The 27,803-nt window shown below is 47.2% G+C and overlaps 2 protein-coding genes across 3 annotated transcripts; both read left to right on the top strand.

Annotated features, from left to right (window-relative positions):
• The first annotated feature begins 60 nt into the window (after positions 1-60).
• On the top strand, positions 61-18,653 carry Prkag1 (protein kinase AMP-activated non-catalytic subunit gamma 1). The gene is made up of 12 exons (XM_090325166.1): positions 61-112; positions 6,066-6,111; positions 15,127-15,236; positions 15,430-15,511; positions 15,608-15,666; positions 15,787-15,832; positions 16,209-16,263; positions 16,531-16,657; positions 17,062-17,227; positions 17,373-17,410; positions 17,673-17,819; positions 17,959-18,653. Exons 1-12 carry the CDS (start codon positions 104-106, stop codon positions 18,064-18,066), a joined length of 993 nt encoding a protein of 330 aa, XP_090181292.1. The 5' UTR covers positions 61-103; the 3' UTR covers positions 18,067-18,653.
• Positions 18,654-20,986: 2,333 nt separating this feature from the next.
• Positions 20,987-27,146, top strand: Ddn (dendrin). 2 transcript variants are annotated; one of them, XM_090325158.1, is made up of 3 exons: positions 20,987-21,037; positions 23,404-23,475; positions 23,905-27,146. In XM_090325158.1, exons 2-3 carry the CDS (start codon positions 23,429-23,431, stop codon positions 25,739-25,741), a joined length of 1,884 nt encoding a protein of 627 aa, XP_090181284.1. In that variant the 5' UTR covers positions 20,987-21,037; positions 23,404-23,428; the 3' UTR covers positions 25,742-27,146. The 2 variants fall into 2 exon arrangements, with proteins under 2 accessions (XP_090181284.1, XP_090181278.1); XM_090325152.1 differs by lacking the exon at positions 20,987-21,037 and having other exon boundaries at positions 23,259-23,475.
• The last annotated feature ends 657 nt before the right edge of the window (positions 27,147-27,803 follow it).

The raw sequence follows: 27,803 nt of genomic DNA, 5'->3' as shown, positions 1-27,803 counted from the left end.
TCCGAGCTTGCGTCTTTCGTGACGCAAGCGGAAGTGGCGTCAAGGCACCGGACGTGGGGCGGGGCCTGCCCCCAGGCCAGTTTCCAGTCGGTACCCTCTCGAGATGGAGACGGTGAGGAGCTTAGGAGGGTGGCGGGGGGCGCTGTGGAGCCCGAGACCCCGTCAGGAGCCGGACGGGACGGGGCAGGAGCGAGCACTGACGTTAGAAGCCGTGGTCGGCGGGACAGGCGCTAGCAAAAAGTGGCTGGGTGTTTTCTGTTCGGTGACTGCCCTGCTCCAGTGTGGGTGCATCTCCGACCCGGCCACGCCCGTGGACTGCCGGCCGCAGTTCCCTCGCCCAGCGGGCTGTGTCACTCCGGGAGACTCCTAGGAGCCCATGTACACATGGGCCTTCTTTCCTCTTTAGCACTCCAAGCCCTTTCAAAAAGTTTGCATGAGGCAGCAGTCTTGTTTGCGGTGGATTTTCCTGGGCGAGGGGCCCTTGTTTGCAGGTAGCAGCTCCCGGACCGCAGTTGTGTGGCTGATTCCTGCAATTTCCTGTCAGGAAGATCATCTCCAAGACTCATACTGCAGCCAGCGGGGTTGCATCCCTTTCCTAAGACTAAAAATCGAGGCTTCCGCGAAAGGCAGAATCATTGTTAAGAGGCCGCTTTGTCCCTTTGCAAGTTTGGGTCGCGTCCTGTACGATTTGACTCTTAAGCAGGCGTGTTGACATAGTTTATTCTTGGCGAACAGGCATTGGCCAATGGTGACAGGTCCCTGTCACCCTCCCACAGATGCTTCAGATTGCCACCTTACAGGAGCCTTTCTCTAGCACTCTGCTCCAGTTTTTAACCTTGTATCCTGTATCAGGCATCTTTTGTTTTTAATCACCTGCTTCAGTGTCATTGTATAAGGACTTCATGTTTACTTTTCTTTGGATCAATTAGTTACATGACCAAAGTAATTCTTTGCCCTTTCTCTGCCTACCCAGAGCTGGTGTCTCTTAAGTTATAAAGAAGAAATCAGACAAAAATGTTAAAGTGATAATGCTCAGGCAGGGAGTCATTTTCTACACAGTAAGAACATTTTGAGCAATAGTCTGATTCCATTAAATCCCAGATGATTTTATTTTTTACTTGTAAAGGTATTATGGTTTACAAAGCATTTTTTATGTATAGATTTTCAAATGTAGTCTTCATGTCCTATGTACTGGATTGGACTTTTGGGTTAGAAATTGCTTTCTAAAATAAGAAAGGGAGAACGGGGTGGGGGGAGAGGAGAGGAAGATGAAGGTAGGAGAGGGAGGGAGGGAGGGGGCGATATAAAACTTATACAATGAAAATGCTTAGCTTAACCCGTGTGGGAATGAGAACAAGCCAGAGTCACCTGTTTTTTTAAGGTAGACTGTTATAAATGCTTTATAAAGATGCAAAAGACTAAAAGCCTAGAGGGATGGAGAAATTACAGTGCTCTAGGAGAGAGTATTGTTGATTGAGTAAGGGCATAGAAATTGCAAATACAGGGAAGTTTGGGGGATGAAACTGCTTGGTGTTGCTAAAGCTTTTGATTTGGTCATAATATAGACTGGAAGGTAAACCAAGATCAGGTTGGAGGTATTGCATGCCATGCTAAGTTTGAAGTTTATGTATTTATTTACTTGTCAGCTGTGGGGCTTGACTTGGGACCTAGGCACTATCCATGAGCAATTTGTGCTGAAGACTAGCGCTTTGTCACTTTGAGCCATAGCCCAAAGTGGTAGTGGTTAATTGGAGATAAGAGTCTCACAGACAGACTCTCCTGCCTGGGCTCACTTTGAGCTGTGATCTTCACATCTCAGCTTCGTGAGTAGGCAGGATTATAGGTGTGAGCCACCAGTGCCTGTTTTTGAACTTTATTTTGTAATAAGGAGATCCATGAGTGTGTTTTCAGAATATTCTTTGCTTTTGGTAGTGGCTGGTAGGGGTTGATGACATAGGGTCTCCCTCTATAGCCCAGGCTACTTGGAAATCACTGTGTAGCCCATGTTGTCCTTGAGCTTGCTCTCCAGTCTGTCTTCTGAGTGCTAGGATTACATAACTAGACTATCACTTTTTTTTTTTTGCCAGTCCTGGGACTTGAATTCAGGGCCTGAGCACTGTCCTTGAGTTTTCTCTAGGCTAGTATTCTCTTGAGCTACAGCACCACTTCCAGTTTTTCTGTGTATGTGGTACTGAGGAACAGAATCCAGGGCTTCGTGCATGTTAGGAAGCACTTTACCATTAGGGCACACTCCAGCCCCTTGGGAATGTTTTTATAACAACTTTCTGTAAGACTGAACCACTTTAGAAAGTAGTGAGTTTCAGGATGCTAGACATAAACACATAAACACTCCCTTCTTCCCACCCCCCGTTTTTGTTTTTTGGTGTTTTTTGGCCAGTCTTGGGACTTGAACTCAGGGCCTGAGCACTGTTCATGAGCTTCTTTGGCTCAAGGTTAATACTCTACCACTTGAGCCACAGCACCACTTCTGACTTTTTCGGTGTATGTGATACTTAGGAATCGAACCCAGTACTTCATATATGCTAGGGCAAGTACTCTACCACTAGGCCACACTCCCAGCCCTGTTAAAAACTCTTTCTATACTGAAGATGCACTGGCCAGAGAACTTGGTCAAAACACAAAAATGACTTGAGGAGAGATACAAGACCTTGAGTTCAAGCCCTAATATTGGCACACGTGTACACACACACAGTAACACACACACACACACACACACACACATATTTTTTTTTCTTTTTAGGGGGGGGCTGTTGAAACTTTTTTTGTGTGCCAGTCTTGGGGCTTGAAGGCTTGAACTTGAATGAACTTGAGCCTGGGTGCTGTCCTGGAGCTTCCCCCCTACTCAAAGCTAGTGCTCTCTTACTTGAGCCACAGCTCTACTTCCATCTTTTTTGGCTGTTAATTGGAGATAAGAGTCTCATGGGCTTTCCTGACCAGGTTGGCTTCAAATCATGATCTTCAGATCTCAGCTTCCTGAATAGCTAGAATTACAGGTAATTGGCTTTTTTGAAACATTTTTAAAAGTCTGTGTGACCTGTTGTTGGCAAGCAAACTATTGAAAATGTAGATCAGGAGTTTGGAGGAAATTCATGTTATGTCATATCTAGTCTATATTTCTGTAATAATATTTAGTCTAGATTTATAATTGGGTAATACAGAGCTGCCTTTTCAGTCCTGTATCTTATTAAAAATAGAAAAGAAGGTTGGGGGGCTGGGAATTTGGCTTTGTGGTAGAGTGCTTGCCTAGCATGTGCGAAAACCCGGGTTCGATTCCTCAGTACCACATAGAAAAAAACCGGAAGTGGTGCTGTGGCTCAAGTGGTAGAGCTAGCCTTGAGAAAGTCCAAGGGCAGTGCTCAGGCCCTGAGCTCAAGCCCAGGACTGGCAAAAAAAAAAAAAAAAAAAGGAAGGCCAGGGGTGGTGGCTCACACCTGTAATCCTAGCTACTTAGGAGGCTGAGATCTGAGGGTCTCTGTTTGGAGCCAGCCTGGGCGCTAAGCTAAAGTCTGCTTCAGAGCCAACCCTGGCTCTAAAGTCTGTGAGAATCTTATTCCAATTAACCACTAGAAAATAGGGAATAGTGCTATGGCTCAAGGGGTAGGGTGGTAGCCTTGAACTGAAGGACTCAGGGACAGTGCTCAGACTCAGAGTTCAAGCCCTATGACAGACAAAAAAGAAAAAAAAAAGAAAAAGAAAAGGAGGAATTGGAGACTGGCATAGAGTGCCAACCAGTGAGCAAAAGCATTAGATTTGGAGTTTGAGTCCTGGTCTAGGACAAGAAAAAGAAAATAGAAACGAATGGTTGTAATGTTTCCTTTTGTGTGGATAAAGTCACATTCAGTTGTGTCCCTCTTATGTCATTCATATATATATATATATATGTATATATATGTTCCTCTTTTACTTAGTATTGTCTTTCAGTTCACATAAGCATAAATCATTATAAGAAAATCTAAAGAAATAGAACAATTGTAAATATATACAGTACCCCAGACTAGGAGATACAGATACAAAGTATAAGGCAGTTGTATACTTCTGGGAATTGGTAGTGTTTGAATAGATAATGACCAATGTAACTATAGTGCAGTGTAGTATGATGGAGGCTACAATTTCTAGAATAGCTGCTTGTGTGCCTTTATGTAGATCTTTGTGAGACTTGGATATCATGTATATATGTATTTACCCTAGGATAGCACTCTCTCCCATTTTGTGATGATTTTCTTGTTCTGATAGCCTCGCCAAAAATATCATATGAAGTTCATAGTCTTAAAGCAATCCAGAGAGAAGAGGGGATCATCTCCTTTCCCAGCAACTCCACACATTGGGCAAAGGAAGTTTAGGGCTGTCCTACCAACTTGACCCAGTTTGCTAGTCAACTTCCTAGGTTCAAGCCAAGACTTTTAACTTCATATGGAAGATACATAGTTCTAAGTTTGTTTAAGGATATTACCCAGAAAAAGTGTAGCTAGAATTACTGATATCAGTGGATGAAAGTCTCAGGATCCCTCCTGGCTTTCTACATGATAATGAAATCTTCAAATGTTCCCACTTGAGGAAACCTGAAAATGGTTCTGATGACTGTCTGTGTTCAAAGCACCCTTTAAGCTTGAATTGTCTTAAGAAAGAAAACTTGAAAACCTAGCACCTCCTTTGACTCACAAGAGTGTAGAGAGGACTCAAGTCCCTGGCTTCAGAACACTCATTCTTTCAAGCTTTGATTGTCTGACTGATCGTCAGCTCCTGGGATCTTCTCAGATGTAGCCCTCTGTCAGGGATAAGTAGAAGAGTAGGTCTATGACTCTAGAATTCACTGTTATGCCTGTGCTTAGAGAAATGAAATATTTCTCTGCAATCTGTGTCATGTTTTGTTTTGGAAACAGTATTTCTTGCCCTGCATCCCAAACTTTTCTCCAACTAACTATGTAGTCTGTGTTTCAGATTTAAAATCCTTCTATCTTAGCCTTCTTAGTGCTTGGATTACAGATGTATATCACTGTACCAGCTACATAAATTTATTTTTTTTTTGCCAGTCCTGGAGCTTGAACTCAGGCCACTGCACCTTTTTCTGTTTTGTCATAATGAGGAATTGAATTCAGGGCTTCACGCATGCTAGACAAGCACTCTATCACTTATCCACATTCCCAGCCACATACATTTTTTAAAATTTATTTTTTGCCATTCCTGGGGCTTGACCTCAGGGCCTAAGCTCTGTCCTTGAGCTTTCTCAAGGTTAGAGCTCTACCACTTGAGCCACAGCACCACTTCTTGCCTTTTCTATGTAGATGGCACCAAGGAATTGAACCTGGGTTTTCATGCATGCTAGGCAAGCACTCTACCACTAGGCCAAACTCCTGGCCCCTACACACATCAATGTTTTGGTTTCTTTGTTGTTGTTTATTTGTTTTTGATTAATTTTTTTTGCCAGTTCTGGATCGTGAACTCAGGACCTTAGCACTGTCCTTGGGCTTTCCTCAAGACTAGAGCTCTCCCACTTGAGCCACAGCACCACTTTTGGCTTTTTCTATATATGAGATACGAAGGAATCAAACCTGGGTCTTCATGAATGCTAGGCAAGCACTCTACCACTAGGTCAAACTCCCAGCCCCACGCTTCAATGTTTTAATAAAGGAAATCAACAAGAATCTTATTGGACAAGAGTTTTTTTAAAATCTTAGCTTTTATTTTATTTATTTTGAACCCAAGGCCTTATGCAAGCTAAGCAAGCAGTCTGTTATTAAACTACATCTCCACAGCTAGTCTTAGCTTAAGACTTAATGTTTCATTAGGCAGTGTGGTATATAAGAACCTGAGCTATACTAGCCGTGTGAGTTTGGGCAGGTTATTTAATGTTTTTAACTCACAGTTTCCTACTCTAAAAATAAGCTAATAGTACTTGCCTTGGGGTTATTATAAAGTTTAAAGAGATAATATTTTAAAGGCTCTTATAATGCTTTAAAGAAAGTCATTAGTTCATCAGCTATTTTTCTAACATTGCTAGACTAAAATGAATGGATCCTGAATATATTTTTATCTTACTCTTCTAGGTCACTTCAGATAGCTCCCCAGCTCTGGAAAATGAGCATCTTCAAGGTAAGGAAGGACATTTGAGGTAAACTGGAAAGGAAACTGAGCATGAAAACCATAACCTGACCTTAACATGCCTTCAACAATGCTTTTGAATCTCCTTGGGTTTCCCCTGAGAACAATCAAAGTTGGGCCTGCTAATGTCAAACCATAGAAATCATGAACAATAGTTTAGCAGAATCACCCAGGAATGAATCTTGGGCAGAGTGAAGATTATTTCTATCTTCAGTTATGAAACCATTCAAGAGAAACTTCTGTTGGGTGAGGTGACTCATACCTATAATCTTAGCTACTCAGGAGGTGGGATCTGAGGATCACAGTTCAAAGCCATCCAGAGCACTAAAGAACATGAGACTCTTAGCTCCAATTAATCACTAGAAAACCGGAAGTGGGGCTGTGGTTCAGGTAAAATGGGATGAGATGAAGAGCTCAGAGACAACACCAAGGCCCAGGGGTAGAGTGGTAGCCTTAAGCTGAAGAAGAGCTTAGGGACAGCACCCAGGCTCAGAGAGAGAGAGAAAGAGGGAGAGGGAGAGGGAGAGAGAGAAACTTCTGAGATACAGGAGAAAACTTGCACAGGCCAACTCTGGGCCAACTAACCAGATTTTTTTTAAAGTCCCTGATATTTTCTGAGTTCTTCAGAAACATTATCTCCAGTATTTTTATCACGTAATAAGCTCACCAAAGCTACTTATTATATGCCAGAAATTATAGAAAGGCTTTGAAAACTTTTAGGACATATCTGGAAATAGCGCTAAGTCTCTAAAATTTAGGGCCCAAGAGAAGGCAATTATAGTACCTATCCAAATACCTGTTTAAAAGTTTGAATAGGGTGGGCGCTGATGGCTCATGCCTGTAATCCTAGCTACTCAAAAGGCTGAGATCTGAGGATCACAGTTCAAAGCCAGCTCAGGCACAAAAGTCCCTGAGATTTGTTATCTCCAATCAACCACTAGAAAACAGGAAGTGGTGCTCTGGTAGAACAATAGCCTTCAGCTGAAATGCTCAGGGACAATGCCCCAGCCCAGATTTCAGTCCCCATAGCCTACAGAAACAAAAACAAAAGTTGGAATAGTCCAACCCTCAGCCATCTAGAAAGAGGCAGAATTGATGGGCATCTTTAGTAAATCTTGCCCAGGAATACTGCTAGGTCTTTATAGGATGAGTTTGGGGTACATATTTTCCCAGAGCATTAAAATAGGGGCAGTTTAATGTCATATACCCATAATATGTCTTAGGATTTATTAGGGATATATGAGGTCTTGATAAGATTTTTAAATTTTTGAGGGGCATAGTGTTGCATACCTATATTCCTATAACTCAGGAAGCTGAAATAAGAAAATCCAAAACTTGAGGACAGCCTAGACTACAGAGCAAGACTCTTTCTTTAAAAAAGGAAAATTATTTTCATTTCATTGCCACCCAATTAAATTACTGATATTTTGCATTAGTAAGATGTCTATTCACAACTGGGTTCGGCCACCTCATATCAGTTCCTATTTTGTGTACATTTGCATTGACACCAAGCAGGAGTTAGAAGCTCAGTTCTCTACATGGACCAACCAGTGAACTAAATTATTTAGTGGTAACCTGTAGATCTTGCTTGGAAAGAAGCAGCAGCAGCCATCTATATTTAGTGGATACTTTTTTTTTGGCCAGATGTTCTGCTTTTTAAAAAGAAACTTGCAAATTTGGATTTATATGTGACTCTGAAGATTTAAAAATTTTTATTTTTGGTGGTACTGGGGCTTTAACACTTTTTTGGTGGTGCTGATACTAGAATTTAAACTTGTTGAAATTTGGGCTTCGTGCTTGCTTGGGCAGCGGGTGCTCACCTGGTGCTTTACCAGTTGAGCCATAGCTTTAGACCTGTTTTTTTCTGGTTGTTTTAAAACAAACTTTTCTTTCAAGGATGGCCTATCTGCTTTGGTGACTTTTGTGGTAGGGTAGACCTGGACTGCATTCCTCCTGTATATGCCTTCCACTGTAGAGAGGCCAGCACAGCCACATCCAGCATTTTTTTCTGTTGAGATGAGAGCTCACTAACTTTTGTGCTAGACTGACCTCAAACCTTGATGTGGATAATTTTAGTCTCCCAAGAAGTTAGTTTTAAGGCTGGGACTGTGGCTTAGTGGTAGAGTGCTTGCCTAGCATGCATGAAGCTTAAGTTTGATCCCTCAGTACCAGAAGTCCTGGGTTCGATTCCTCAGGACTTATGTCGATCCCACATAAACAGGAAAAGCTGAAAGTGGCTTTGTGGCTCAAGTGGTAGAATACTAGACTTGAAAAGTCTAGCTGTGAGCTACCACACCCAGCTTGAACAAATTCAGTATGTATGTAGGCCTGTGGCCTAAAATGATTACAGTTTAATTTTCAATGTAATATATATTCAATTGATATATAAAGATATATCTTATAGAGTTCTCATATTTGTAAAAACCATGGAAGGCTTCACTTAAACATGACAGAGTAAGCTAGGCACTGGTGGCTCATATCTGTAATTCTAGCTATTCAGATCTCTAGCTGAGATCTGAAGATCAAAGTTTAAAGCCAGCCTGAGCAGGAAAGTCTATAGAAACTCTTATCTCCGATTAACCACCAAAAAGCTGGAAGTGGAGCTGTGGCTCAAGTGTTAGAGCACTAGCTTTGGGGAAAAATTGCTGGGGGATAGCTCCCAGGCCCTGAGTTCAAGGCCCAAGATTGACATACACACACACACACACACACACACACACACACACACACACACACACACACACGCGCGCGTGCGCGCGCGCGCGTGCGCGTGTACAAAGCTGGAAGTGGAGCTGTGATATAAAAACTAGCTTGGAGCACAAAAACTTAGGGATAGCACATAAATCCTAAGTTCAAGCCTCAGGACTTGCACAAAGAAAAAAAAGATGGCAGATTAAAAACATATTGCCTGGTGGCTCATGCCTATAATCCTAGCTACTCAAGACACTGAGATCTGAGGATTATGGTTCAAAGCCACCCTGGACAGAGAAGTTCCCATGAAATTCTTATCTCCAGTTAACCACTCAAAAACCAGAAGTGGAGCTATGGTTGAAAGTGGCAGTAGAGTGCTAGCCTTGAGCAAAAGAGCTTAGGGACAGTGCTCAGGCCCTGTGTTCAAACCATGACCAACCAAAGAAACAAAACAAAAACATCACAATAGGGAGAACAGAAAAGCTGATTATTATAGTATACTTTGGAAGGTGGGAAGCAGATGTTGCATGACTTAGCTGATCTGAACAAACTGAATTATAACTAACATTAGGAAAGACAAGAAAAACTGAAGGTGTAAGAAACAAACATCCAAGATTCCCTACCTACACTGAGTACCTGCACTGCTCCTCCCCACACTCACAAAGACTGGGATTCTAGTGTGGGACTCAGGTATAGCTGAGGGCTGAGTCACTGAACCAAAATCACAAGCCTGGAGTGAACTACACTGGATGCTGAGCTTCTAGCCTTCTTCCCTTTATTCAGCTTCAAGAATGCTAGCAGAAAAGACTTCACCCTTCAAGTTCCCAAATGAATAGTCCTCTCCAGAATCTTCTTGCAAGAAAGCCCTAAAATTGAACATTCCCTCCCTAAATGGCTCATAACCAGCAAAGCCTCCTTAGACATTATCAGCCTCCTATCAGCTTTCAAGCCTACCCACTTAAGACATGCCAAACCAAGCCACAACAAGGATGTGATCTGAAATCTCCTTTAAACCAAGAACTACCAAACAGCTAAAGAAAGTGAAAAAAAGGTCTAAACTATCTAGCCCACACGAGAAAAACAAGTCCTCCCAGAAGAATTGCAACTGGGGGAAAAAGCCACCGCATAGAGAAGAAAACTTCAATGATAACATTATTATATATTTAGGCTAAAAGATCATACTCCCGCCAGGAAGTACATTAAATGTGTAAGTATCTTTTAAAGGCATTTTAAAGAGAATACAAAGGAGCAGTGCCTCTTAGATTGGCATCGGTAGCAGCAGCTTGTATCCTTTCAACCTGTGTTCATTGCATGCCCAAAGCCTTGAAGTTGATGTTGCTACTGCTGCTGGTCCCCTTCCTACGCCTGGTCCTACTGCTTGTGATTGCCTTATGCTGAGCAGAGACTTTGAAGAGGGCCTAGACTATGCATCCAGATTTGGTCACAGGAAGCTACACAGTTGTGAGGCCTGAACAGTAGCAGCTTTCCCCCCTTAACATTAGAGAGGATCAAGAACCAAATTTTGTGCACCTTGAGATCATGACAAGATGGACACAGAAAAGCTGTCAGTAAAGTCCCATTTTATGGAGATCTGGGCTTTGGCAGTTTGGGACCAACTGGAGAATATGGCCATGGAAGATGAATTTGTATTTCAAAGTCCTGATCTACATAAGGAGAAGTTAATGTATCCACAAGAAATTATAGATTACATTGCAGACAAGAAGAATGTATATGAAATATAAAATAATATAAATATATAAAATATTAAGCCAGGCTCAGTGGCTCACACCTGTAATCCTAGCTACTCAGGAGGCTGAGATCTCGGATTGTGGGTTCAAAGCCAGCCTGGGCACTAAACTCCATGAGACTTATCTCCAACAAACCACCAGAAAACCGAAGTGGCATTGTGGCTCAAGGGGTAGGACAGTAGCCTTGAGCTGAAGAGCTGAGGGACAGTGCCAAGGGCCAGAGTTCACGTCCCATGACCGACGAAAAACACACATGTGTGCGCACGCATGCACACGTGCACACACACACACACGCACACGCACATGCACATGCACATGCACGCCCTTTTCCTCACAGAGAAGGCTCAGATGATGCTGAGTATTTGGAATTTAGAACACAGTTTGGCCAAGGTAATTTGACGCTGCTGGATCTACAATGAAATTTTCTTAAGTATTTTGCTTTTTGAGAATAAATCTATAAACCAAAGGGAAGGAAAGGAAAGGAGGGAATCAAGGAGAATCAAAAGTAAGGAACAAAGGAAAAAGGAGCTCTTGGAATTAAATACACAATAATAGCAAGAACTTTATAAACCCAAATAAAAGATTTAGAAAGTCAAAGAAACCTCTCAGCAGAGTTAGACATCAAAGAATCAGAAAATAGGGGACAGAGTTTTTTTTGTAGAGAGAGGAGAGCGCTGAGTTAGAGATCAAACCTAGGGCCTTTGAATTCCAGGCAAGCATTCTATCACTGAGCTACATCCATAATACAAAATATTTAAAAATAACAAGCCACAGAAACAAAAACCCAAACAATCTTGAAAGGATCGGTCTAGGAGGTCCAGTATGTAAATAATAGGGGTCACAGAGAGAAAAACAGCACCAGAAAGAAGGAAATAATCAGTGTAAAACTTCAAGGACGTTTTCTGGAACTGGAAGACATTCATTTTCCTATGAGATAACTCGTTGAATATCCACTCAGTAGATGAAACTGACTTACCCAAAGCACAATTATCATGAGATTTCAGAATACTGGAAACAAAGAGAAGACCTTTTGAAATTCCAGAAGGGGAAAAAAACATGTCATATTCAAAGAATCAGAATTGCCTATGACAACAGCACCAGCAACTAGTTTAATAGAGAAATGCCTCCAACATTCTGAAGGAAAATACCCAATCTAGAACTGTGTATCTACTCAGATTATAAATTGGGTGTAGAATGTAGGCTGCATGGTCTCCAAAGATTTACCTCACTTAAATCCTTTTTCAGGAAGCTGCTGAAAAACTTCACCAGAATAAGAGAGTGATCAAAAAAGATGAAAGTTTGAGGCACAGGAAATAGAAGAGAGACTTGGAGCAGCCTCCTCCGTCGTGATGAAGGCAGATTCCAGGATGGCCCTAGTGCACACAGGAAAACCAGCCTAGATTTGAGCAGATCGTGAGTCTCCAGTGAGACTTCATTGGTTTGTTTTTAAATTGAGGATTGTCAAGAGACTGAAATCTGAAGATCATGATTTGAAGCTAGTCTGAGCAAAAAAAAAGTCTTATGAGATTTCTATCCTCAGTTAACCACCAAAAAAGCCAGAAATGGAGCTTAGTAGAAGAAGCTAAGAGATAGCACCTAGGTCTTAACATTTGTGCCCACACTTTTCTCCCCCTGCCAAAAAAAATAAAATTGACCTTTAAACTCATAGCCTAATACTTGCTAGGCAAGTGCTTAACCACTTGAACCATACCCCTAGTTATTTTGCTTTTTAGTTTTAGGATTTTTTTTCTTGTTGTTGTTTGTTTTTTGTTGTTGTTGTTGTTTCAGATAGTTTCATGTTTTTTTCTTGCCTGTGTTAGCCTTGAAAATGTACTGGCCTCTGCCTTCCAAGTAGGTGAAACTACCACAACCAGTTCAGGCCTATATTCCTAGCTGCTCAGGAGGCTGTGATGTGAGGATTGTGGCATGAAACCAGACAGAGCAGGAAAGTCCAAGAGACTTACCTCCAATTAACCACCAGAAAACTGGAAGTAGAGCTGTGGCTCAAAGTAGTACAGTACTAGCTTTAAGTAGAAAAGCTCAGGGACAGTGCCCAGATCCTGAGTTCAAGCCCCAGAAGCAACACACACACACACTCAACTTTTTGCCTGAGATCCTCCTGTCTCTACTTCTTTTTTTTTTTTTTTCTTCTGTTGGTTGTAGGGCTTGAACTCTGGACCTGGGAGCTATCCTTGAGCTCTTCAGCTCAAAGCTACTACCCTATCTCTTGAGCTACAGCGCCACTTCCAGTTTTCTAGTGGTTAATTGGAGATAAGAGTCTCTTGGTCTTTAGTGTCCGGGCTGGCTTTGAATCAAGATCCTCAGATCTCAGCCTCCTGAGTAGCTAGGATTACAGGTGTGAGCCACCACACCCAACCTATCTCCATTTCTTGAGTAGATGATTATAGGTGTGCACTACTATGTCTTGCTTCAGGTACTTTAAATTGAAAGAATATCTCAATGCTTTTGTACTTTTAACTTTTTTTTTCTTGCCAATACTGGGGTTTGAACTCAGGGCTTCACACTTTCTAGGTAAGCTATCTACTTCTGAGCCATCTCTGCAGCCCTTTTCCACATTGACTATTTTTGAGATAGGGTCTTGTTCCCTGCCTAGGCTTTGCTGGGACTACCCACTATTTTTCCTGAATGACAGCTATTTGCCATCACGTTGAGAGAGTATTTACCTTGTAGATTTGTTGTAAAAAATTATATGATGTGATGGGGCCAGGCGTGTGGCCTAGTGGTAAAGTACTTGCCTAACATGCACAAAGCCTTGGGTTCAATTCCTCCATACTCACATACACAGAAAAAGCCAGAAGTGGTGCTGTGGCTCAAGTGGTAGAGCACTAGCCTTGAGAAAGCCCAAAGACAGTGCCCAGGCTCTGAGTTCATGCCCCAGAACTGGCAAAAAAAATGATGTGATCATTTAAAATACATATAGTGTGGTAAATAATGCATCAAGGCTGTTCTTTTGTAGGCACTTAAAATCACAGAAATGAAGTCAGGCACCAGTGGTGCATGCCTATAATCTTAGCTAGTCAGGAGACAGAGATCAGGAAGATTATGGTTCAAAGGAAGCCCAGGAAGAAAAGGCTTTAAGAGGGACCAGGGGGCCTGGCCTAATGGTAGAGTGCTCGCCTAGTATGCACAAAGCCCTGGGTTCGATTTCTCAGAAACATATACACAGGAAAAGCCAGAAGTGATGCTGTGGCTCAAGTGATGCAATGCTAGCCTTGAGAAAGCCCAAGGACAATGCTTAGGCCCTGAGTTCAAGCTCTAGGACTGGCAAGAAAAGAAAAAGAAAAGGAGGGCCGGGAGTTTGGCCTAGTGGCAGAGTGCTTGCCTAGCATGCACAAAGACCAAGGTTCGATTTCTCAGTACCATATACATAGAAAAGGCGGAAGTGGTACTGTGGGTCAGGTGGTAGAGTGCTCGCCTTGAGAAAGCCTAAGGACAGTGCTCAGGACCAGGGGGAGGAGGAGGGAGGAAAAGGAGGAGGAGGGGGAGGAAAAGAAAAAGAAAAAGATTTCAAGGCTCCATCTCCCAAATAACCATCTAAAAGTCAGGCTGGAGGCTTGGCTTAAGTGAGAGAACACCAGCCAAACTAGCAAGCCAAGGAAGTGGGAGACCCTGAGTTTTTAGATCCTGGTACTGGCAAGAAAATAAATAAGAATAAAATGAAATCATAGGAATAGAGATGAACCTAGCCAGGCTCTTTCATTTATATGAATGGGTAGAATGACTTCTGATTCAGAGTGATCACAGAGTGGACGCTCACTTCGTGTTGAGAAGTAGCCCAGCTTGTACTCTGAATTTCCAATCTGAAGGCCTTGGAAGAATTTTTCAGAATCTTACTTGGTATTTCACTTATTGGAGAAAAGACAAGTGAAAATATGCTAAGTTTATGGGAGGAAAAAAAATTAAAGATGAAAAAAAAACTTTTAAACCTGAACTCATTAATGAGAAAGATTATGGACTTTTTTTTCTCTTTTTGCCAGTCTCGGGGCTTGAACTCAGGACCTGAGAACTGTCCTTGGGCTTTCTCAAGACCTAGTGCTCTACCACTTGAGCAACATCACCACTTCCAGCTTTTTCTATGTATGTGGTACCAAGGAATAGAACCCAGGTCTTCATGCATGCTAGGCAAGCACTCTTACCACTAGGCCAAACTCCTGGTCCCTTATGGACTGTTTTGTTCAGTCTTCCTTTACCTTAGGAACCAATAAATACAATAAATGAATTGTTTTATGAATACAATTAATAAAATCCCTCCCACTCTCAAGGCTGACCTGACACTTGGGACCTTCTGTTTCAGCCTCCCTATTGCTGGGATTACAGCATGTGCCATCACACCAAGTTAAATGATATATTACCTGGTGTCAGGAGTTAGATAAAATCATTTCTAAGGGATTTTTTCAGGTTTTGTGGGAATAAAGCAGCAGAATGGGGGGGGTCATATTTCTTTTAATGCAGTCAGTATTGGAGAAAGTTGAAGAGTTTCATTTTCTGTCTTTTGACTGGAATTTGCTGTATGGAAGAAAGCCACTAACTTTCCCACCCTATGCAGAGACCCCAGAATCTAACAACAGTGTGTACACCACCTTCATGAAATCTCATCGTTGCTATGATTTGATTCCTACAAGCTCCAAACTGGTTGTATTTGATACTTCCCTGCAGGTGGGTGGCATCTCCTTTTTCCTTTCCCCTTCAGTGGAATCTCTGGTTTGATACCTACCTCTCATCCCATCTCATCCCCAAGGGGAATAACCTTATCCTTCTATGGGGTTAGTCTCATGTCTTCCCTTTCCTTTCTTGTAGTCTGTCCCCCTGTTGGCATGTCCTTTTATGATTATTTCTCTCTTGACTACAGGTGAAGAAAGCTTTCTTTGCTTTGGTAACAAATGGTGTACGTGCTGCTCCTTTGTGGGACAGTAAGAAGCAAAGTTTTGTGGGTAAGCAGTTTCTGGAACACAGTATTAGTGGTTTCTTGGGCTGGGCAGGGAGAGAAGCTTTGCATAGTGCTGAGAGGCTCTTGTCTTAATGTCTAGGCATGCTGACTATCACTGATTTCATCAATATCCTGCACCGCTACTATAAGTCAGCCTTGGTAAGGAATACCAAAGACCAAAAACCAGTTTCCTTGCCTTTCTGTTCCTCATTTACATTTTTTTTCCCTCCAAGCCATAAGAAAATCAAGACTTAGAGATTCTGTTGCTTCTAATTCCAGGTACAGATCTATGAGCTAGAGGAACACAAGATAGAAACTTGGAGAGGTATGTAGAAAATTGGGGGTTTAAAAAGTATGAAGGGAGCTGGGCGCCAGTGGCTGTAAGCCTAACTCCTCAGGAAGCTGAGATCTGAGGGTTGTGAGTTGAAGCCAGTCCTGGCAAGAAAGTTGGTGAGACTTTATCTCCAAAAAAGTACTCAGAAAAAGCAGGAAGTGGTGCTGTGGCTCAAGTGGTAGTAGAATACTACCCATTAGCACAAAGAAACTCAGGAACAACACCCAGGCTTTGAGTTTAAGCCCTAAGAACAAAAAAAAAAAAAAAAAAAAAGAAAGGAAAAAGGGGAAGGGATGGAGGAGATAGAGGGCTTCCAGTTTCCGGTGAATCATATTTGTGTTTTGTGTACTGCCCCTTTTCCTTTCAGAGGTGTACCTACAGGACTCCTTTAAGCCACTTGTCTGCATTTCTCCTAATGCCAGGTGAGTTCCAGCTATCTATTTGCTATCTTTTTATCCAAAAAAGGGAATAGTTGTGCCAACAATGTAGCTAAAGTCCTAAGTACCTAACCAAGGAAGGGGCAGAAGAGAGAAAAGATATTCCCTCCCCCCCGCCTCCCCCCTCCCCTGATTTGAACATGATTCCCTTCCTAACCATGACTTTTTCTGGTCTGTAAACACACTGTAAGGAGCTATGTAACTCACTTTTAGCCCTGTGAAAGTTAACCATCACCCTCCACCTTCTCACAGCTTATTCGATGCCGTGTCTTCATTAATTCGAAACAAGATCCACAGGTTGCCAGTTATTGACCCGGAATCAGGCAACACTTTGTACATCCTTACCCATAAACGCATCCTCAAGTTCCTCAAATTGTTTGTAAGTACTCCTCAATGGTTTCTTTCTTTCTTTCTTTTCTTTTCTTTTTTTCTTTTCTTTCTTTCTTTCTTTCTTTTTTCTTTCTTTCTTTCTTTCTTTTTGTTGGTCATGGGGCTTGAACTCTGGGCACTGTCCCTAAGCTCATCAGCTCAAGGCTACTGCCCTACCCTAGAGCCACAGGGCCACTTCTGGTTTTCTGGTGATTAATTGGAGATAAGAGTCTCGTGGACTTTTTAGTGCTTGGGCTGGCTTTGAACCATGATCCTCAGATCTCAGCCTCCTTAGTAGCTAGGATTACCAGCATAAGCCACTGTACCCGGCCATAGTTCTTCCATACTGGGATGGAGAGGTATCTTTGGGTAGATCCTGGAGCCTTAAAAGTAAGCTGATGATTCTTTCCTCAGATCACTGAGTTCCCTAAGCCAGAGTTCATGGCTAAGTCCCTGGAAGAGCTACAGATCGGCACCTATGCCAATATTGCTATGGTCCGTACTACCACCCCTGTCTATGTGGCTCTAGGCATCTTTGTACAGCATCGTGTCTCAGCCTTGCCAGTGGTGGATGAGAAAGGTAAGAGACTGGGAATAAGAGGGAGGGTTCCGGGGGTCAAGAGGCCCTGGGATGAGCCTTATTCTCTCTGCTCAGCCTGGAGAGTGATTCTTTGGGTAGGGAGAGCATTGGATCCTCCTTACTGAGCTGCCTCTGTCCCCTCTAGGACGTGTGGTGGACATCTACTCCAAGTTTGATGTTATCGTGAGTGTGGAAGGGCTGGGAGGTAGGGAAGGGGAGGGAGTGTTGTATATAGAATGAGAAGAGGAGAATCTCCTCTGTGACCTGCCAGTGTTGGAGGCATCTACACTTTCAAATTCTATTTGCAAAGGAACTGAATGAATTATGTGTGGTTCGTGGGCTCGGCTGACAGTTGCTCTCAATTCCAGTGAGGTTGAAGAGGTCCAGGGTTTGGGGGCTGGATCCCTTTCTTCCCTGCAAGCCCCTCCTCTCTTTTTCTCTCTAGAATCTGGCAGCAGAGAAGACCTACAATAACTTAGATGTGTCTGTGACCAAAGCCCTACAACATCGATCCCACTACTTTGAGGGTGTTCTCAAGTGCTACCTGCATGAGACTCTGGAGACCATCATCAACAGGCTCGTGGAAGCAGAGGTAGGGAGTTCAGCCACCCTAAAGGAACCTAGGGGAGGGAGGTAGCCTTGAGAATGGGCTTTGGCAAGGAGGGTAGGGGCTGAGGGTGTTGCCCAAGCAAAGCTGGCCCTCAATATTGCTTCTTGTTGCTCTGTGCCAGGTTCACCGTCTGGTAGTGGTGGATGAGAATGATGTGGTCAAGGGAATAGTATCACTGTCCGACATCCTGCAGGCCTTGGTGCTCACAGGTGGAGAGAAGAAGCCCTGAGCTAGGGAGGGGTTGGGCAGCCACAGGGAGATGCCCCCTCCCATTGCCTGCTTGAAGCTCTGGGAAGCAGATGAAACCTTGGGAGAATGGACTGTGTTTCCTGCTCAAGAGCCCCTACCTGCCATCTGAGATCTAGAAGGCATGGGGGAAGGAGGAGAAAGGATTCTTAGCTGCCCTTACCCTCACACATACAAGTGGAAAAAACTTAGCCTCACCAGTCCTCACCTCTGTCCCCTTAGACACAGACCCTCTTTGGGGGTGAACCATGGGCTTTGTGCTCCTCAGGCAAATTCTGATCTCTAAGAGATCCCTGGGCCGCCCCCTGCCTTTGCCTCTGTCTCTGCCCTGACCACCTTAATAGCACAGCAATATCCTTCATCCAGATATTTTCATTCATCCTATTTCATGATGTATGGAGGAGGCTGAATCCATTTAGTGGCATTTCTTCCTGTTATTTAAGTGGGGAGGATGGTGGGGAGGGAAACCTCCCAAATCTGTGCTGTATGAATATTCAGGGAGGTGCTTAGGTGGTGGAGGAGGGCAGAGTGGTTAGCCGAAGTTATTGCTTTTCATGACAGATCTAATTAAATGACATGATTCTCATCGTGGTGTTGCAGTGCTTGATTTTTACAGTTGTTAGATAATATGTCTCCAACCCTCCTACTTCATATGGCTTCCTCAACTCAGTAACAAGTTATCACACACACACACACACACACACACACACACACACACACACACACACATCCCAGATACCATTCTCAGTATTTTATTTGGGCAGAATACCCTTTATCTAAAATTCTTGTGAGCATATATGTGTTTCAGATTTTTAGAGCGTTTCTGATTTCTTTTCTTTTCTTTTTTTTTTTTTTTTTTTTTGCCAGTCCTGGGCTTGAGCCCAGGACCTGAGTACTGTCCTTGGGCTTTCTCAAGGCTAGAACTCTACCACTTGAGCCTCAGCACCACTTCCAGCTTTTTTCTATATATGTGGTACCAAGGAATCGAACCCGGGTCTTTGTGCTTGCTAAGCAAGCACTTTAACCACTAGGCCAAGTTCCTGGCCCTACCTCTGACCCTTTCTATATATGTGGTACTGAGGAATCAAACTTGGATCTTTGTGCATGCTAGGCAAGCACTCTTACCACTAGACCAAACTCTTGGCCCCATGAGAATTTCTAATTTCTTGATTAGGGATTGAATTCATTTAGTCCTCTCACCACCTTTCCTTCCTTTTCCTTCCTTCCTTCCTTCCTTCCTTTCTTCCTTCCTTCCTTCCTTCCTTCCTTCCTTCCTTCCTTCCTTCCTCTTCCTCTCTTTCTTCTTTGCCAGTCAGTCCTGGAGTTGAACTCAGGACATGGGTACTGTCTCTTAAACAAGGGTAGTGTTCTGTTACTTGAACCTCAGCTCTTCTTCCAGCTTTTTGGTAGTTAGAAAGTCTTATGGACTTCCCTCCCTGGGCTGGCTTTGAACCATGATCCTCAGATCTTAGCCTGAGTATCTAGGATAAGAGGCCTGAGCCACCAATGCTTGGCTTCATTTAGTCTTAAGTCTGGATACTGTTATTTCTATTCCAGTTTAAATTTTTTAGACTGAGTCCCAGAGGGTGAGTAACTGACCTAAAGTCACTCAAGTTATACAACTTAAAGCTCAAATTTGAACCCAAATAGTCTGGCTCTAGGTTTCATGTTCTATCATTAAGTAGACTTACATCTCTCTTATCTGTACTTGTAGCTCTATTTCACTTTCTCTTCTGCCTACATAGCAAATCCCACAGAGATCTCCAAGGATTAGACAGATCAAGTATCTTTTGTTGGTAGAAAAAAAAAAAAACAGCCACTATCATTAGCTTTCCTGACTGAAGTTGGGCTGTGATTGGATTTGGCTAAACTGTCACTGTTTAAATCTATAAACCTCTTGCCATTCTTCCATTATAAGAATGAGTTAAGAGAAGAGATAGAAGGCCCAGAGTTTGGCCTAGTGGTAGAGTGCTTGCCTAGCATGCATGGGTTCAATTTCCTCAGTACCACATACATAGAAAAGCCGGAAATGGTGCTGTGACTCAAGTGGTGAAGTGGTAGCCTTAAGAAGAAAGCCCAAGGACAGTGCTTAGGCCCTAAGTTCAAGCCCTAGGACTGTCAAAAAAAAAAAAAAGTAGAGATGGAATAGAGGAACAACATGGCTACCCCATCACATGCTTTCCTGGTGCTGCAACTATGTGGACCCAAAACAGATCCAACCACAAGCATTGGCAGAGTGTGGGATGTGAGCCAAATCCTGAATACCATTTCCCTACTGCCTTGCAGGCCATGATATAGTTTCCCATCGAAACCAGGAGAATTTCAGAGTAATTCCTTGATCCATCACTGCCTATTTCTCTTTTTTCCTTCCTCCCTCTGTCTATCCTTCCCTTCCTTCTCTCTTCCTTTCCTCCTCCCCCCTCCCTCCTTCCATTCTTTTTTTTTCTTTCTTTCAATGAGGTATCATATAAACCAGCCTGGCCTTAAATTTACAATCTTCCTTCCTGAGCTTCCTCCCCAGGGCCAGGGTTACAGTCATAAGGCACAGGCTTGGCTTTACCTATGTCTGCTGATGAACCTCCCGCCATGCTATGCTGATTCTTTTGAACCACGCCATGATGGTGTGTACCGGTTATCCTAGCACTCAGGAGATAAAGGCAGGTAGATCACAAGTTTGAGGCCAGCCTTGGCTACAGAGCAAGACCCCCAAAAGAAAGATGTGGCTTCCTTACCTTTTCAGCTCTCACAGCACATTCCCAAACATGGAGGAGGAAGGCTTCCAAGTGATTAGCACTAAAGTATGTTTGCATGTGTGGGGGTGGAAAGGACAGATGCCTCTTTATGTCACATTCCTTCATCAGGGAGGAGGCGGCAAGGGCTTTATAATGCCGTATGACCTTAGTGAAACCAAGGGTAGAAGGAAGCACCTGGAACAAGAGCCATCAGTACAGCTGGTAGGTGAAATGTGCAGTTGAAGGGGTGGGAGGATGGGAAGGGAGATATTTGAGTTTTCTTAATCTATTTTTTGTGTGAGTGCATGCTAATCCCAGGGCTTGAACTCAGAGCCTGAGTGTTGTCCCTGAGCTTTTCTTCCCCTCACTTGAGCCACATCTCCACTTTGGCGTTTTTTTTTTTTTTTTTGTCAGTCATGGGGCTTGAACTCTGGGTGTGGGCACTGTCCCTGAGCTCTTCACCTCAAGGCTACCACCCTACCCCTTAAGCCACAGCACCACTTCTGGTTTTCTAGTGGTTAATTGGAGATGAGTCTCATGGTCTTTAGTGCCTGGTCTGGCTTTGAACAGTATCCTTGGATCTCAGCCTTCTGTGTAGCTAGGATTATAGGTGTGAGCCACCGCACCTGGCTCACTTTTGGCTTTTTGGTGGTTAATTAGAAATAAGGGTCTCATGGACTTTCCTGCTAGGCTTTGAACAATGATCCTTAAATCTCAGCCTCCCGAGTAGCTAGGATTACAGGTGTGAGGCATCAGGACCCTGCTTTGGATTCTCTTGAAGCATCATGTTAGGGTGCAGAAAGTCTAAGTTTTGTGCTCTTTCTCAGTAATTCTCATCTCTGATCCCCCACAACAACCCTCTGGGCCCCATCCCCCTGAAAGGTACTTTTGTGGAAAACAAGCTGGGGTCTCTTGCCTCTGTAGTCCTCTCCCCCCCACCACTTGGAAAACACAGACTACCATTCTCCAGCTGAGGCTGGAGCTGAGAGAAAGATAAGACAGAAGACTAGAAGAGTCTCACAAGCTTCTGCTCTTACCTATTCCTTTCAGGAAAGGCAAATTGTCCCTTCTTGCTAGGGAACCATCACCACACACACATGCTTTCTTCCCTGCCCCCCCTCCCCTCCAGTGGAGCTGCTGCCATGGTTGCCAGGCATGGTTGCTAAGTCTCTGCATGGAAGGGTTGGCGTGGGCTGTGCTGCCACTAACATTACCATGGTGAATCAGGGGACACCTGGTAGAGGCTTAGGGGGGAGGGATCATGTGGGTGTAAGCTACAACCCCCCTGGACAGAATGAGACCAAAAGGTGAGCTCTGCTTCAGACCGGCACTAAGTGAACTAGCACTGGTGGTGGGAGTGGGGGCAGTACTATATTAGGAGAGACTACTTTTATTTCAGTTGCTAGTGAATTCTGTTTTACAAGGGAGTACAACATCCCCTCCTCCATCCCCCTCCACTGGGGTACAAGTGCCTAAGCACCAACCTGTCCCTAAGACTTGGCAGAGTTGTGTAGGCACAGAACAGGACCCCCAATTCTGGCATCTGTATTGGAAGAGAAAGCCTGCTGTTTCGGGGTAAGGGGCTCCATGGGTGCCCAAGGACAAATATTTTGGAAAGGCAGTGGTAGAGTAGCTTCAGTAGCCAAGACAGATGCTGTCGGCTCTGTCAGCTAATCAGCAGCCTGAGCCACAGCACTGAACAGGTGAAGTGTTAAGGATGTTTTTGAGATTAGGAGAGGGGGCAACTCGCCCCCGAAGTGGCACAAAAGCTTCCTGAAAGCCACCTCCTCCTCTCTCTACTGCTTGGGAGCTGGTTACTCATCTCATCTCTGCACCCAAATGCCACTGCCGCTAAAAATAGTCCCCATCAGCCAGCCCCTCCTGCACCCCAACCCCATGGTAACCAGCAAAAGAGTGGCAGGCAGAGACCTTGAGTTCTGTTGTCACCACTCCCCTTTAGGAAGACAAGTCAGAGGCAGGAAGTCAAGGGTAGAAGAATCCTGGTGGGTCAGGCAACCTGCCAAGCCGGAGAGCAAAGGGTTAAATCGGCCGGGAGGTTAAAGAAATGGGGGCAGCGAGTGAGAGGGGAGGAGGACTGTGAGCTTGGCAAGAATCCGAAGTCTGTCCTCTGTCCACTCGCCCACTCGAGTGGGTTCCTCCAGGCTGGGGGTGCAGGGGGAGGGGACAGACAAGAACAGTGGGAAGGGGCGTCCAATCCCAGGCCCCGGGGGAGGGGGGGCCGGCACATGGGGGAGGTAGCAGCGCAGAGCGGTCCCGCGCCGTGTCACATGCGCGCGCACACTCACAGACAGGCACACACACGTGTGCCTGGGTATATATAGTTCCCAGTGCCTGGGCCCGCCGCTCTGCAGTGGGCGCCAGCTCCCTGGGCTGGGAGGGGGGCTCACGGGGCGGGAGGGAGGGTGGGGGGCCGGGGTGGGGTGGGGCAGGATGCTGGATGGCCCGCTGTTCTCCGAGGGGCCCGACAGCCCCCGGGAGCTCCAGGACCAGGAGTCTGGCAGCTGCCTCTGGGTGCAGAAGTCTAAGCTGTTGGTGATCGAAGTGAAGACTATTTCCTGTCATTATAGTCGCCGCGCCCCACCTCGGCAGCCCATGGACTTCCAGGCCAGCCACTGGGCTCGCGGGCCCCAGATCCGCACGTGAGTGAGGGAGGACGGGCGAAGGGGACGCCAGTGGTGAGGCGGGGCGTGGGGTCTCGAGCTCCCCTTCCCCTCCCCCACCCCGTTAGGCACCCCCTCATCTTTCCCGAGCCTCCCTCTGCACCCCCCCACCCCTCGAAGTCTGGGACCTGACTCATTCAGCGTTGTTTGGAGGGGTGAGGGCGGCGGGCAGGAGTGGGCGTGAGGAAGGGCACGAGGTGACATGGGACAGGTGCTGCTGAAGTGTGCGTGGAGGGATGGCGAGAAGTTCGACTTCAGCCCTCACCTGTGCGCACGTGCGCAGGAGCACACCCTCTCTCGCACCCCTCCACACGGCCGTCCCCACCGCTGGCCAGCGCGCCCAGCTCCCCGGACCTCGGCTCCCTTCCCCCACAAACTGCTCACCTGGGTTCCTGCTCATTGTCCCAGGTGTAGGCCACGCCCGGGATCCCCTGAACCGCCGCCGCCCCGCCGACCCTGGGCTTCCAGGGTGCTGCAGGAGGCGACCAACTGGCGGGCAGGGCCCCCGGCCGAGGTTCGAGCCCGGGAGCAGGAGAAAAGGAAAGCGGCGTCGCAAGAGCGGGAGGCCAAGGAGACCGAGCGAAAAAGGCGCAAGGCTGGTGGGGCCCGACGGAGTCCCTTGGGTCAGCCTCGCCCCGAGCCCCGGAACGCCCCTCGGCTGGCCCAGCCCGTGGGGCTCCTGGTTTCCTCTCGGCCTGGGCGCCTCCTCGGCCAGGTGGGGCGAGCGCCCCGTCCATCCGCGCAACCGCAGAGCGACCCAGGGGCGGCGTGGGGGGAGCCCTGGGGGGGGCGGAGGCCAGGGCCCCCCAGCTACGAGGCTCACCTGTTGCTGAGAGGCGCCGTGGGCACCGCCCAGCGTCGCCGCTGGGACCGACCGCCCCCCTATGTGGCTCCACCCTCCTACGATGGCCCCCACAGGACCTTGGGGACTAAGCGAGGCCCGGTGCTCTCCCAGGAGCCCATCCCCTCCACCCCGGCTCCCAACCCTGCCAGGACAGAGGGAGGGCTCACAAAAAAGAGGCTGGATCCTCGAATCTACCGGGATGTCCTCGGGGCGTGGGGTCTCCGACAGGGGCGGGGGCTCTTAGGGGGAGCTGCAGGTTGTGGAGTAGCCAGAGACAGGCTGGAGTCCGGCAAGGGGGCCGCGGAGAAAAACCTGGGCCTCGCTGCTGCTGGCCATTCCCAAGCCAAGGGTACTGATAGGCCCGGCGGCCCCGAGGAGGCAGCTCCTTCTGGGTCTGCACCTGCAACCCTCAGCCCCCCGCACCCCGCGCCCCGCTCCAGGCACCACCTCCAGGGCTCCAGGGAAGGGAGAGAAGGAAGGGAACACACCTGGCTTCCCAGAGGCTGGATTTCCTCCCCTAAAAAGCAGCCCCCCAGACATAGCCAGACCCTGCCCAGACCCTGGGCTCCAGGCGGCACCGGGTGGAGAGAGGCCCTGGGCCATAGAGCGGGGGCAGGCCCCGAGAGCCTGGACGGCTGGCGGGTGGCCAGGCGTGCCCACACCCTGCCCCGCACTTCCCACGGCCGCGCTCGGGGAGGCGTCTTTGTCATTGACGCCACCTGCGTGGTGATAAGGTCCCAGTATGTCCCGACCCCTCGAGCCCCGCAGGTGCAGCTTTTGCCTTCGGGGGAGCCATGCATTGTAGGGGATGGCCCCAGCAAAGAAGAGGAGGAGAGGGGCGAGAGGCCCACGATGTCACCCTCCGAGTGCCCAAAGCAACTGTCGAGTGGTCGGATTTTACAGCAGCCGGGCCCGGGGCACGGATGTGACGCTAAGGGCGGGAATCCCGGGGACTCCTCGGTGGAGGAAGTAAACTTGAGAGACGCCCCTCCCCAGCCAGGTAGTCCAGAGAAGTCAATCGTAGGCCCAGCGGCTCCGGGAGGCGCCGGCAGCACCAAGGGCTCGGAAGTGGTCCCCAGGCGCACGGGTGGAGGCTGGGCGCGAACCCCGGGGCCCTACGCTGGAGCCCTGCGGGAGGCTGTGTCCCGGATCCGCCGCCACACGGCCCCGGACTCGGACTCAGACGAAGCTGAGGAGCTCAGCGTCCATAGCGGCTCCTCGGATGGAAGCGACACAGAAGCCCCAGGCTGCGCTTCCAGTCAGAATGACAGGACCCTGCCTGGGGCCGGGAAGACAGCAGAACTGAGCGACAATATAGATGCCATCCGCCCAGACGAGGAGACCCTTTTTCGGGCGAGGGACACCAAGGGGACCCCACAGGGAAATAGGGAGAGACAGTGAGGGCTGACCCCTTCTTCTTTTCCCTTGGAACCACCCATTCTCGGGCCTGCTGGTCTGCCTTTCTCCCGCGCCCCCTCACTTCTCCGTTCCTCTTCATTTCCCTACCTATACCTGTTCCCATCATTGATATAGAAAGGCAAGGACGGCAGCACGCGCCCATTCGTGGTTTTGTTTCAAACAGGTGAGCGTGAGCAGTAGATTCAGGACGCCCGGTGGATCTGCCACTGATGGTTGGTTGACTTTAAACCCATCTTTTCTCTTTCGGGAATGTACAAAGAAGAAGTTCTATGGTCTATCCTTCTATCCCTGGGAATTTGGGACTTTTTTGTTTTGTTTTGTTTTTTGAGGGGGGCTTTATCTCATCTTCTCCCTTAACAAGGCAGGAAAAAGTGTGAAGAACAAGGGACTAGAATCTGAGCTTCCAAGACAGCCTCCTTTGTCAGTTGTATTCCATCCTCCATTTAATAGCCTGTCTAGGGATTTACAAAGATCTGAGTGGGCAAAAAGGCTGTTATCGCAGACTTCCAGGTTTCGGCCAGTGCTAGGGCTGGCTTGCAGCCCTGTCACTGCCTCTGGTCTGCGGCAGAGCTGGGAAGGGAAGACAGCCCTTGAATCAGCTTGAGACCTCCCTCTCTCTTCTACCCTCTTCTACCTCCCTTACTGAGGATGGAATGTAAACGCAGGTACCGCGATTTCCCCATTCCACGTGGTACCCATCCCTTGACAGGACCTGAGAATGTGTGTCTCTCTTCCTCGGCCAGGAAACAGCCAGGCCCCGAAAGCCAGTCTTAGGATAATAGGCTAGTTCCAACAAACAAACCAACAAACCAACAAAAACCCCAAACAAACCTGTAGGCGTGGGGTGTCATACTCGCTATAGCCACTACGGGGCGCGCGCAGGTCGCGGATCTCCCGGGTTGCTACTCCCCGAGTCCCCCGGTTCCCGGCCCAGACGGCTAAGCCCAGTCCTGTCCCCTGGCCTGGTGGCCTCCAGCGCGTGCGCGGCGGGCGCGCGGGCCGGGGAGCGGACCTCCTGCCTCCTAGACCTCTGGAGCGCCCTCCCTCCCTCCCCAGCCGCTCTTTTGTGCTCACTCTCGCCAGTCGGCTTGGGACTCTGAAGTCTGGCTTCTTCCCCGCGTCCCTCTCCCCCCTCCACCGCCCCCCTCCCAGCTCCCGATCCTGGATACCGCCTCTGTCTCTGCCATGTGAACTTGGCCGACTCACTTCACCTCCCTGAGCCTCAGTTTCCTCATCTGTCAAATGGGGTTTTATTTTTTAAAAGAAACACCTACCTCGCAGGGTTGTTGTGAGGACTTAATGCGGTAATGTTTGTATGTATGTATAAAGCGCCTTGCACAGTGCCCGGCACACAGTAGGCGCTCAATAAATCTAAAGCTTCCCTTTATCTAGCTTTGGCATGTTCCTTTTTCCTGGCCCTCGTCCCTCGCAGTGTCTCCTCCGCTCCAGGGGTAGGAGGGCTCCCTACCCCAGGGGTGGAAACTCCTGACCCACCCTTCCCAGTCTCCCCCCCCCCCCGTGCCGCACCCCTGCCGGTTCTTCCCACTGTCCCGGCGCACTCCCCCCACCCCCCATTCCGGGCAAGGGCTGAGTCAGCCTGGGTAAATTTAGCCGCTGGCTGGGCAGGCGCGGGGGCTTCGCCCAGACTCAGTCTCCGGGTCCTGCCCCGTCCCTCGGGCCCCACCTCTGTCCCCCCAACTCCCACTGAATCCCGCCCAGCGTTCAGGTCTCCAGCCCTGCTCTCAAACCACTTAGGGATTTAGCGTCTAATTATCTCCATGTCACTCGCTGGCACTCAAGGAGACTCAGAGCAAAAGTCAAGGGGCGGGGCTGCCAGGAGGCCCCCAGGTGACCCCGAACCACAGGCCAGGCTGCAGTCTGGGAGAGTCTCTCCTCCGTGGGGAGTCAGGTGCTGGTAGCTCACACCTGTACTCAGGTTGCCGGTCAAGGCCAGCCGGGCACTCAAGTCTCCAACTAACCACCAGAAAACCGGAAATGGCCCTGTGGCTCCAGGGGTAGGGTGGTAGCCTTGAGCTGAAGAGCT

This window comes from Megascapheus bottae, chromosome 2, assembly GCF_031878675.1.
Source record: "Megascapheus bottae isolate mThoBot1 chromosome 2, mThoBot2.hap1, whole genome shotgun sequence".
NCBI classification, from domain to species: domain Eukaryota; kingdom Metazoa; phylum Chordata; class Mammalia; order Rodentia; family Geomyidae; genus Megascapheus; species Megascapheus bottae.
Note: the sequence above shows the minus strand (reverse complement) of the source record. Positions and strands in the feature narration are given on the sequence as shown.

Coding starts and splice junctions, on each gene's coding strand:
- Prkag1 (XM_090325166.1), top strand. Junction 17,228..17,372: donor GCCAGTGGTGGATGAGAAAG/GTAAGAGACTGG, acceptor TGTCCCCTCTAG/GACGTGTGGTGGACATCTAC. Junction 17,820..17,958: donor ACAGGCTCGTGGAAGCAGAG/GTAGGGAGTTCA, acceptor GCTCTGTGCCAG/GTTCACCGTCTGGTAGTGGT.
- Ddn (XM_090325152.1), top strand. CDS start 23,267: ATGCTGGATGGCCCGCTGTTCTCCGAGGGGCCCGACAGCCCCCGGGAG. Junction 23,476..23,904: donor CGCGGGCCCCAGATCCGCAC/GTGAGTGAGGGA, acceptor TCATTGTCCCAG/GTGTAGGCCACGCCCGGGAT.